Source organism: Aotus nancymaae, unplaced genomic scaffold (genome assembly GCF_030222135.1).
Source record: "Aotus nancymaae isolate 86718 unplaced genomic scaffold, 86718_ANA_hifiasm-v0.15.2.pri h1tg000010l, whole genome shotgun sequence".
Taxonomy (NCBI): Eukaryota; Metazoa; Chordata; class Mammalia; order Primates; family Aotidae; genus Aotus; species Aotus nancymaae.
The window spans coordinates 37,626,971-37,639,393 of NW_026988421.1; the positions used below are offsets into that span (position 1 = coordinate 37,626,971).

The window sequence follows — 12,423 nt, forward strand, 5'->3', positions numbered from 1 at the left end:
CTATTAATATCCTAGAGAAAAAATTAAGAAAACAGAAGGAAAAAAATAATTCAAGAAAACCTCCTAATGTTTAAGGACATTGTGAGATTAAAGGATAGTTTTCAGATTAAAAGAAGGCTCACCAAGTACCCACACAAAGAAGATAAATAGACCCATATTAAAGCACATCATCAGGAAATTACAGACCACAGAGGACAAAGAGAAGGTTCTAAAAGAGAGAAAGGTGGGTCACAAACTAATGATTTCAAACTGTGTGCGAGTGTGTGTAATAAGCCCACCGAGTGTGTGTGTGTGTCTGTGTGTGTAATAAGCCCACCTAGCACATACATCTTAGTTCCTTGTTTTGTTTTGTTTTGTTTTGTTTTTGAGACAGGGTTTTGCTCTGTCACACAGGCTGGAGTGCAGTGGCTTCATCCCAGCTCACTGCAACTGCCTCCCTGTCTCAAGAGATCCTCTCGCCTCAGCTCCCACCCCCAATAGGCCCCCAGTAGCTGGGACCACAGGCATGCGCCACCACACCCAAGTAATTTCTTTTTTTTTCCAGCAGAGATGGGGTTTCACCATGTTGGCAAGGCTGGTCTAAAACACTTGAGATTAAGCCATCTGCCTGCCTCGGCCTCCCAAAGTGTTGGGATTACAGGCGTGAGCCACTGTGCCCAACTTATACATCTTAGTTTCTAAATACCACTAACACTAAAAGGAGCTACAGTACCCTGGAGAATGGCTGCTTCCAATCTGAAGCAAAAAAAAAAAAAAAAAAAAAGCACAGTCAGAGCTTAGAACATCTTACTGTACAATAAATGCAAAAATACCCAAAGACAAAGACAGAGGAACTGGATTGAGGGGTTTCTCTTGTTAAATTTGAAACAATTTGTGTATCAAAATGAATAATGACAATAATAAATTATAATATATTTATTTTAAAAATGCGTAAGTTCACAGCAATAATCAGGAAAGAAAGAAAAAAGGTGGTAGAGGGGAATAAAAAGCTCTTCTTTATATATATTTAAAAAATCCAGTTAATATATGTTAAAGAAATATAGAATTTTTTAAATCATCATCTTGTAAATCCAATATAATGACCGATTAAAGCAAGAATCCTAAACCTACTGGGTGAAAAGTTGTTAGGAAACAGGACCCACAGATTACCTATTAATTGCAAATAGAAAAATATACCTTTTCAAAAGACATCTGGTAGCCTTCCCCTTAACCAAATGATCAAATTTAGCATAACCTAAGGACAACATGACTTTATAAACCTTCCGATGTCATGCAATGTAAGGTATCACTTAGTCACACTCTTGTCAAAACCATCTAACCTGAATTTAAACATGAAGAAACAACTAGATAAATCCAAAATGCCTCTGTTCTACAAGAGAACTGACCTGGAATCTTCCATGAAAAAAACAAAGAAAAGCAGACTGTTCTAGATTTAAAGGGACAAAAGAAGACATACCAGTCAATGTTTTCAGTGAGGGAAAAAGACATAAAACATTTTGGGGATAGCTGAGAAAATGTGAGTATAAGTATCAGATTATATTACTGAAAAAAAAAGATAATGCCCCAAACTGGAAAATAATATGGTAACAATTAAAAGTTAGTTATTTAAAGACATAAATGTAAATACCAAAATAATTCATTAAAAGAGGTAAAAGTTTCTGCCCCTATAATGAAGGAATGGTGAGTGGGAAATAGGAAAGGTGATATCTGATGTTTTTGCAGCAAACACATAGAACAATTATTTGAATCTTTAAAATGTGAGGATGTATAACATTGATTTAAAAAGAGAATATATTATTAATATATATATGAAAGAAAGAGTGTCTCTCAGAATAGTTTATGGCTTGTTCATTATAGGGAAAAAATCATTCTGCTAAATTGAACTAACTGGTAAAGCCTAATGAAAGACAATGAGTAGCACCATGAAGCAGGACATACACACATATTTTACTACAGTTGTGTATATGATGTGTTCTGGTAATTAAGTAGTTACTAACCAAGAAGAAATCATTTTTTTCCTAGTCCAAATTGTCTCATTTACTCTGGTTCTTCTATGTTACTTTTGAATAGTTTTGGATTTTTTTCTTTTCTTTTTTTTGGGGGGGTGGGGGTGGAGGCAAAATGTCTCCCTGTATTACCCAAGTTGGTCTCAAACTCCTGGGTTCAAGTGATCCTCCTGCCTCAGCCTCCCAAAGTGCTGGGATTACAAGCATGAGCCACCACACCTGGCCAAAACTGTTCATCTTTAAAATATTTTAAACACCACTATATCTAATGCTCCTATGGCAATCAATAAACTACTTTAAATTACTTTTTCATCTGTCATATATGCACTTGAGTTATAAAACAGAATGTGAACTACAACATTCACCCAGATTGTCAAAATATAACTGCCTACACTCTTTTCCTTCCACAATGTGCACTTAGCCCTTAATTACATGTAATATTAGTATGTTGGTAAGTTAATCAATATTTTCATTCCTGCTCAGCTATTTGTCCTTGATCAACATTACCAATCCTTAATATCATTTATAAAGGGCAATGATTCATTAATAAAAGGCTAAGATTTGATTTCATGTATTATCCTGATAGGTAAATTGTAAGTACAAAAGTTAGGGTAAGGAAGAAAGCAAAACTCATGATTCACTATGATTTATAGTAAATGTATCTGTCCTTTCAATAATAGAAAAAAATTCTTATTTAAAACAATAAGAAAGATACCAACTCACCTTTTGGCACTCATCTGTTCTTTCAGCTTACTGTACATTTCCAGCACTGTGTTAACAAATATATAACATTTTAGCTTTCAAAATGAAATATTTTGAAAGAAGAAAATAATTAAAGCAGGAAAGAGTGTATTACAAACTCATTAGACTTCTGTATCTCGAGTTAGGCTAATATTTTCAAATAAAATGTTAAATACTTCAAGTATCGAAAACATTTTAATTTCCTTATATACTGAATGTTATATACATAATAATATATATTTAATATATATATATATATATAGCATATACAAGTGTTCCAGGTTCAGTATAATACATTTATATATATATATACATATATATATATATATATATATATATATATATATATATATATATATCACCCAGGTTGGAGGACAGTGGCACAATCATGGCTCACTGCAGCCTCAACCTCCTGGGCTCAAGCAATCTTCTCACCTCAGCCTCCCAAGTAGCTGGAACCACAGGTGTGCCACCACAACTGGCTAATTTTATCTTTATTTAATTTTCTTTAGAGACATGGACTCTTTATGTTGCCCAGTCTGTTCTCAAGCTCCTGGCCTCAAACGATCCTCCTGCCTCAGCCTCCTAAAGTGCTGGGATTACAGGCGTGAGTCACCATGCCCAAGCTATGACTTCTTATATCCTCTCATACTCCTCCTAATCCAAGGAGTAGTTAGGCAATTGTACGGTAATTGATGACTTTATTCCCATAAGATCTTCGAACTCCAAATATCTGAGACAGGTCTCAGTCAATTTAGAAAGTTATTTTGCCAAGGTTAAGGACATGCCCATGACACAGCCTGAGTAAGTCCTGAAAACATGTGCCCAAGGTAGTCAGGGGTACAGTTTGCTTTTATACATTTTAGGCAGACATGAGATATTGATCAATACATGTACATTGACTGATTGTACATTGGTTCAGTCTGGTAAGGAGGGACAACTCAGAGATGGGAGCTTCCAAGCTGGAAGTAGGTAAGAGACAAAAGGCTACATTCTTTTGAGTCCTTGATCAGCCTTCCACTGAATATACAATTTAGTCTGGCCCAGTGAATCTGCATTTTTACAAGGGCAAAGGAAGCAATCAGATATACATTTGTCTCAGGTGAGCCTCAGAGGGATGACTTTGAGTTCTGTCTGTCCTTTGTCCACAAGGAATTTTCAGTGGGCAAATTGTGAGGGAGTATGTAGCTTCTTATCTTTGTAACTTATCTTACTCAACAGGAAAATGGGAGGCAGGTTTGCCTGACACAGTTCCCAGCTTGACTTTTTTCTTGACTTAGTGATTTTGGGGTTCCAAGATTTATTTTCCTTTCACAGATTGTAGGATTCTTCAAAAGCTGAGATTGTGTCATTTCCAAATTTATAGTTCCAATATCTACCATGATGCCTGATACACACACACACACAATTATAAGTGGTTACTAGGACAGAAAGATGAATACAGGAAGGAAGGCGGTTCTGGATGTGGCCATTAGGAACACAATATTTATATCAACTAAGAGTGGCTGTCCAGCCTTAAAAACAAAGACAGTAGCAGTAACAAACACCTCACCTCTACTTCCCTTTATTTCTCTATTTAAATAGCCCAGGAGGGGAATAAGTGGAATTTGACTCTTGCTCATTCCATCAGTACCCAGTTTTTAAGGTTCATTATCAGACAGTGACAAAATATTCAAACTTAGAGGATATCTTCAACCTGATGGTGGCAAAGAGGTATTATTAAACGTGACTAAAAGGAAGTAGGTTTCTCAACCCTGAAACTTACCATAATAAGCCAACATTTCGTTTACTCAAAGTTATTATGTGAATATACCTGGTCCATCAGATATTAAACTGAGTAGAATTTCATTGATTCTAAAAACAAAGAAAAGAAAAGCTATTCCCACAAGTCAAAAACAGGCCAGGCACTGGGGCTCACACCTGTAATCCCAGCACTTTGGGAGGCTGGGGTGGGTGGATCACTTAAGGCCAGGAGCTCAAGACCAGCCTGGCCAACAAGGTGAAACCCCATCTCTACTAAAAACACAGAAATCAGCCCGGCATGGTGGCGCATGTTTGGAATCCAGCTACTTGGGAGGCTGAGGTTGCAATGAACCAAGATTGAGCCACTGCACTCCAGCCTGGCCAACAGAGTAAGACTCTGTCTCGAAAAAAAAAATAATAATAATATAATTTTTTTAGCCAACAAAACCTGCTGACAGTTTTAACAATATAATTTGCAGTCTAAGCTAAATTAACATTATACAATATAATGTTAATACAGTATCATATAATGTATATACAATATCATATAAAACATCTCATTGTATTCCGTTGGATATAGAGGTTTAGGCTCCTTCCTAAAAAAACAATAATAATAATAAGTTTAAAAATGAGGCAAAGGATGGATTTAGCTTACTATATTTTAAAAAGTGGCCAGGTGTGGTGGCTCATGCCTGTAATCCCAGCACCTTGGGAGGCTGAGGCAAGAGGATTGCTTGAGCCCAGGAGTTCAAGGCTGCAGTGAGCTATGATCATGCCACTGCACTTTAGCTTGGGCAACAGAGTGAGATCCTATCTCTCAAAAAAATTTAAATTTTTTTAGAGATAAATTAAAATAAATAAAAAGAAAAAAAAAGTCATATACCTGCTTCCTTTTGTTTGAATAGAATGCATTCAACTTAAAGTATATTAAAGCCAGGTAAAGAAAATACTGGTTAGTTTCCTCAGAACTTATCTGAAGCCCAAGTAATATTTAGCCCTAACAAAGAGACCAGAAACAGCGTTTCTAAAATAAAGGTAGAAAGGCAAGAATGGTGAAAACCTGGCACTTTTGATGTTTTTCTTACCTTATTAGCACAATGAGATTGTGAACAAAGCAAAAAGAACCTGTTAAGTGACAAAAAACAATGTAGAACTAGAGGTAAAAAAAAATCAGGCAAATTAGGCAAAGGTGAGAAAATTCAACCCAAAGACTCTCCCCATGGGAAAGTATTCTGAGGAAACACAAAAAAGGGGTATGGGGGACAAAGGGCAAAAGAGGCAGAGAGGAAATGGAAATGTAGAAGTTGCTGTTCTAGGAAACTGATGTGACATATAATCAAACAGGAGCTTTCTAACATGACAAAACCATGAAAATTCAGAGAATAAAATGAACCTGAAAGATAAGTATGTCTTTGTTGGGATGCAATCACCAAATAATCTGTAATCCCCACACAAAAGAATCACTACTTGCTATTATTAAATTACAATTTTACCAAGCCAAAAATTATATTATAGACAAGTTTAACTCACCTGGAAGGCATAACTGCAATTTTTCTACTACAGTTGTAATATTTCTCTGCTGAATTCTACATCGAATAATATCTTCCGTGTAGACTATCACCTTAGAAAAGAAGGAATGTTCATGTTTTTAAACAAACAGTGAAAGAACAACCACATACTGAATACATAGAAAAGTATCATTTTCTCACCTCTTTTCCAGCATCTTGAAACCTTCGGTTGGTATCAGTAACTTGCACCTTAAAAATTTAATTTCACCTTAGTTAGACAAATATGCATAAAACTGCCCTGATGTAACTGCTCACCCTTGTAATCAGATCATGCTTCATGAGAAACTTAGAACAAAGAAATGCAAATTCAAATTAACTCTACAGCTTGAACTTGAACTTTTGATTGAAAAGGGCTTTTGTTAACTTCAATTACTTATGACAGTTCTTTTTAACAGATTCTGTGGCAAACTTCTCAAATTTACTCAGGATTTTTGAACTTTACTTGCTTCTCTAAGTCTGTCAAACAATTCAAATCATTGACCCAATTGACCACTAGTCCCCTTTTGATAACTTCAATGAGGTCTATGTGCCATTCATTGTCTGTAGAAAATGGTGATTGCATTTTATGGTAATTAAACATTCATACTTTGCTGAATGCAAACACTGGGTGGTTGATTAACATCAAACACAGAAATTTCAATCCACAGCAACATTTTAATGCTGCAGGTGCAGGCACAGCTCAACCTCAAATTTTCCCACATATTAAGTGACTCATTAGGTCATCATAGTAAGGAAGCACATTCTGGTTTATTAAAAATCTCATTAATTTCCGAACAAAGATGCTCAGTGACCTCATTGATGCTGTAGTTAGTCTCTTGTTATCTGAATATCCTTTATACAATGGTTTTCTAATCATAACCTTTGGTGAACCAGGGTCATTTTGTCTGCTAAGTGCTCTAAACGTAAAGAAAGATAAATAGGACAATTCTTACAATTAAGTATTTTTTATCCTGACTGAACAAATCCAGGTCTCTTTTAATAAATAATATTTTAGCTGTATGGCAGAAAGTATAGACCAACTTTCTTTAAGAAAAATACGCACTGCCGTTAAACTTTTCAAAAAGTTTTAACATTATTAAATAATGCTGAGAACATAATTACTTATAGCAAGTTTTTAGAGGATTTTTAGAGGATAACTTTTTATCAATATTGTACTAATTGTCATTTTAGAAATTCTAAAACTGAAAATAGGGCCTTTCATTGTATGCATGTTTTGAGTTCCTTTCCCTGCATGGAAAGAAATCCTGTTAAGTCAGTGCATTATTTGCTTCAGAAAAAGAGATTACTCCTGTCATTAGCATGACAACTGTGTTAATAGAGCATAAAGAGCATTCCCAAATACATATACTAATTCACTTCTTGAAAGTAACACACTTAATAATGACTTGTACATACAAAAAAGAAAAAAAAGAATGACTTGTACATAAGAACTATAAATGAATACTTGAGTAATTTAATGAGAACAAAGGTAAATAATTTTAACATATTTCTTACCTTCAGTTTTTCTGCATCAGTCCTTACTTTAAGGAGTTCTGTAATAGCATCTACAAAACCCTGATGATGAAAATTACACATCTTTTCAATTTCCTTGTCATGATTACGGATACAAGCATCTAACTTTTCCATAAACTTCTTGTGCGCATTTGGTTGGTCATCATACACAGACCTAAATGTATATAAGAAAGCTAAAATTAACCAAAATGTTTTCTTTAGTAAGCCTGATCTTCGCAAGAGCTGACATCAAAATTAAATCCCTGAACAAATAAGCTGGTAATAATACTACCTTTAGTAGAAATAATTTGCATGAAAGTTTTTAATTTCTTTTTTAACATGATGATATTAAAAGAGCCACACAAGCCCTCTAGACATAGCACTAGGTATCTGGAAATAAAGGTATGAGACTCAGGAGATGCGGGCCTAATACGAGTCTTTAACATATTGACATTCAAAAAAAAGAATCATTGAGTGAATGAATGATTAATGAATGAATGAATAAACTCATGATTTTTATAGCATTTACTATGTAAAGTAAATGCTCATGTTCTAAATGCTTTACATATTAACTCTTTAATCCTCCCAACAAGCCTATAAAGTAGGTATTGTTATTGCCCTTGCTTTACAGAAGAGTTACAGATTACTGAACCGCCATAAATTCCACAACCAGCAAGCGATAGTTGGGATATGACTCCTGACAGTCTGGCTCCAGAGTTCATATTCTCAGGTAGGAGACCATATGGCAGTCACCACAATGTTCTCTCAACGTGCCATATTCATTCCAACTGTCTCTGAACTCATGCTGTCTCCACAGAGAGGGCACCCCTCTATTTAACATGCAATAAAGGACCAGCCTTGCCCCTGATTCCTGGGAGGAAAGCCTTTGGCATGCCCTGCCTGATAAGTGTCTTCTTCATTTACTTAAGAGCCTTTGATTGCCAAATAGCAGATGCTAACAGTGTGACTGATGGTGAGGCCTGAGGCCACATAGTTTTAGCTGTGGAGGGATAGGAGGTCAGGAATGTGGGCAGTCAGCCAAGTCTACGTGGGTAGTCAATTACGGCTATGTGACCAAACCCCAATAAAAATCCTAGATACCAAGGCTTAGATGAGCTTCCCTGACTGATGATACTCCATGAGTGTTACCACACATCACTGCTGGGAATAGTAAGTGCCATCCCCACAATTCCACCGAGAAAAGACAAATGAACGCTCACTCACGGAACTCTCCTACTCCCCATCCTATGTGCCTTTTCTGTTGTTGATTTTAATCTGTGTAGTTTTTTTTAAATGTTTTTGTTGTTATTGTTTTGCTGTAATGAACAGCAACTATGAGGATAAAAGCTTTGTGGAATTTTGTGTCCTTCTAGCAAATTTTTTAATTTTGAGAGTGGTCTTGGGAACTTTAAAAACCTCACCCCCTCATCTGTTGCCCATTGTTTGAGGTTCATTTCAAGTGTCATTTCTTCCAACAGGCCTTTGCCAATCATTCCCATGCCAAGTAATCTTTTCATCTGCAGGACAGGTAAACTTACAACCCCTTACTATTATTCTGACATGTAATCATATATTACTTTGTATTGTAATTTACAAGTTTTGTGTTTAAAATATATTTTGTTTCCCCTAATAGACCATAAACTTCTGGAGGGCAGCCTCTGTCTTATGTTTTTAATGAGTACTCTCACTAATACAAGAGATAACAATATAGGATGCCAATTATTAAGAATTTATGCTTTTGGTTGCCAGGTGTGGTGGCTCACGCCTGTAATCCCAGCATTTTGTGAACTGATGCGGGTGGATAACTTGAGGTCAGGAGTTTGAGACCAGCCTGGCTAACATGGTGAAACCCTGTCTCTACTAAAAATACAAAAGTTAGCCGGGCCTGGTGGTATGCATCTGCAATCCCAGCTACTTGAGAGGCTGAGGCAGGAGAATCACTTGAATCAGGAGGCAGAAGTTGCAGTGAGCAGAGATCATGTCACTGCACTCCAGCCTGGGCAACAGAGTGAGACTTCATCTAAAAAAAGGAAAAAATAATTTAGGCTCTTGGCATCTATGCCTACCTTCTAATGTAGGTCATATATAAGTTCTAAATTTTTTTTTTAATTTTTAAAAAAGAATTTAGGTTCTGTAAGAGCTGAGTTAGCACTAGGCTCTGATCTTGGACATACTCTCTTTTCTCTCTCTCTCTCCATGTCATCTTGACCTGTAGCTTTAAATTCCATAAACACACTGACACCTGCCAAATTTTTCTCTGACCTGACCTCCCCTCAAACTCATATTTCTCTCCAATTAGATGTCTGATAATCATCTCAAATATGTCCAAAAATGAATTCTTGATTTCCTTCCACAAAACCTTCCCTTCCCATAGTCTTCCTCATCTCGGTAAACTCCACTTTTCTAGTTGCTCAGGCAAAAAACGTTGGACTTATCCCTGGCTATTCTCCTTCTCCAGCAAACCTAACTACAGCTCACTACCTCCCCACTGGTATCACCCTGGACTAAGCCAACAGCATGTCCTGCCTAGATTACTGTCAATTGCTTCCTAACTGGTCTCCCTGATTCCATTCTTGTTCCCTTTCAGTCTGTTCTCAACACAGTGGCCAGGCTAATGGTATTGATCCCATTAAAACCTAAGGCAGATCTCATGTCTCTCTTCTGCTCAAAACCCAATTTCTTTTACAACAGCCCATAAGACCCTACATAATTTTGCCTCTTGTTACCTTACTGACCTCACTTCCTATTACTTACCCTCCACTTTACTCCTTCCATGCCAGCAACACTGGCCTCCTCATGGCTTCGTTAACACACAGGCATATTCCCGTCTATACCATCTGGACAGATTAGATAGGTAGGCAGACAGACAGATATACACATGCACACACACACTATCCCCTTCCCTGCTTTACTTTATTTTTATTTTTATTTTATTTGAGACAGAGTCTTGCTCTGTTGCCCAGGCTGGAGTGCAGTGGTACAATCTCAGATCACTGCAATCTCCTCCTCCCAGGTTCAAATGATTCGCTGCCTCAGCCTCCTGAGTAGCTAGGATTACAGGCATCCACCACCACATCCAGCTAATTTTTGTATTTTTAGTAGAGACAGGGGTTTCACCATATTGGCCAGGCTAGTCTTGAACTCCTGACCTTGTGATCCCAAAGTGCTGGGATTACAGGCATAAACCACCACGCCCGGCTTTATTTTTTAATCTTCTAAAATAAAGGAGTTTATCACTATATCATTCTCTCCACTGTAGAATATACTCTGTTTCACACTTTTAAGTATTTTCTGCCTTCCCCTATTTAGTTGCATAAGGACACAGAGTTTGTGTCTGTTTTGTTCCTTGTTGTATCTCCAGTCCTAGAATAGTGTCTATCATATAGCAGAAGCTCAATAAATAATTGATTAATAAATGGATGAATTAATAGATGAATGGATGGAATTAGAAAATGCACTTACTAGTAGTTCAACCTCAGGTAAGCCACCTGACTTCTGTAAGTATCAGTTTTCACAACCATAAAATAGGGATAAAAATAGCACATACAGCAATGAACAAGAGGAATTTGAAGTTAAACACACAGCACCATTTACATTAGCATCCTCCAAAATGCAATACTTAGATATAAATCTAAAAAATGCACAAGATCAGGCCAGGCATGGTGGCTCACACCTGTAATCCCAGCACTTCGGGATGCTGAGGCAGGTGGGCTGCTTGAAGTTAGGGGTTCAAGACCAGCCTGGCCAAACTGGTGAAACCCCGTCTCTACTAAAATACAAAAATTAGCCAGGTGAGGTGGCAGGCGCCTGTAATCCCAGCTACTCAGGAGGTAGAGGCAGAAGAATATCTTCAACCCAGGAGGCAGAGGCTGCAGTGAACTGAGATCATGCCACTGTACTCCAGCCTGGGCGACAGAGTAAGACTCCATCTCAAAAAATAAAAGCACAAGATCTATACAAGGAAAACTACAAAACTCTATTAAAAAAAAAATCAGGGAACTAAATAAATGAAGAACTATTCCATGTTTATGAAGAGGAAGTCAGTATCATTAAGATGTTAGTTCTTCCCAACTTTATTTGTAGATTCAAGGCAATCCCAATCAAAATCCCAGCAAATAATTTTGCAGACACTGATAAACTGATCCTTGGGTTTATATAGAAAGGCAAAAGACCCAAAATAGCTAACACAATATTGAAAAAGAACAAAATTCAGCCAGCCATGGTGGCACACGCCTGTAGTCCCAGCTACTCAGGAGCCTGAGGTGGGAAAATTGCTTGAGCCCAGGAGTTTGAGACTGCAATGAGCCATGATCATGCCACTGCACTCCAACCTGGTGACAGAGTGCAACCCCAACTCTGAGAAAGAAAAAGAACAGAACTGGAACACTGACAACATGACCCAAGATTTACTACAAAGTTACAGTCATCAAGATTGCATGGTATTGGCAAAACAATAGACAGATTAATGGAACAGGATAGACAGCCCAGAAATGGACCACATAAACACAGTCAACTAAATTTTGACAAAGAAGCAAAGATAATACAATAGAGAAAAGATAGTCTTCAACAAATAGTGCTAAAACAACTGGAGATCCACATGCAAAGTAATGAATCTAGACTAGACCTTGAATGATAATGATGTGTCAATGTAGGTTCATCAATTTTTTAAAATGTACTACTGTGGTGACAGACACTGATACTGGGGAAGCTTTCCATGAGTAGCATTGGGAATATATGGGAAATCTCTATACTTCCTCCTAATCTTGCTGGAAACCTAAAATTGCTCTCAAGAAAAATATCTTTAAAATAACAGTATCTACACTAGAATGTTAAGAGGATTCAATTAGTAAACATGAAAAATTCTTAAACGATAA

At 36.9% G+C, this 12,423-nt stretch overlaps 1 protein-coding gene across 8 annotated transcripts in view; it reads right to left on the reverse strand.

Annotated features, from left to right (window-relative positions):
* EXOC6 (exocyst complex component 6) overlaps window positions 1-12,423 on the reverse strand; it is a 227,817-nt gene that overhangs the window by 157,243 nt on the left and 58,151 nt on the right. For all 8 annotated transcript variants that reach the window (XR_001107871.2, XM_064374113.1, XM_012454790.2 and 5 more), the window contains 4 exons: window positions 7,553-7,724; window positions 6,200-6,247; window positions 6,021-6,111; window positions 2,730-2,775 (listed from right to left, as the gene is read on the reverse strand). Coding sequence is in view for 7 of the 8 variants with exons in the window: in XM_064374113.1 (XP_064230183.1) it covers window positions 2,730-2,775; window positions 6,021-6,111; window positions 6,200-6,247; window positions 7,553-7,724 (357 nt within the window). In the remaining variant the exon portion in view is untranslated. The remainder of the gene's footprint in view (window positions 1-2,729; window positions 2,776-6,020; window positions 6,112-6,199; window positions 6,248-7,552; window positions 7,725-12,423) is intronic.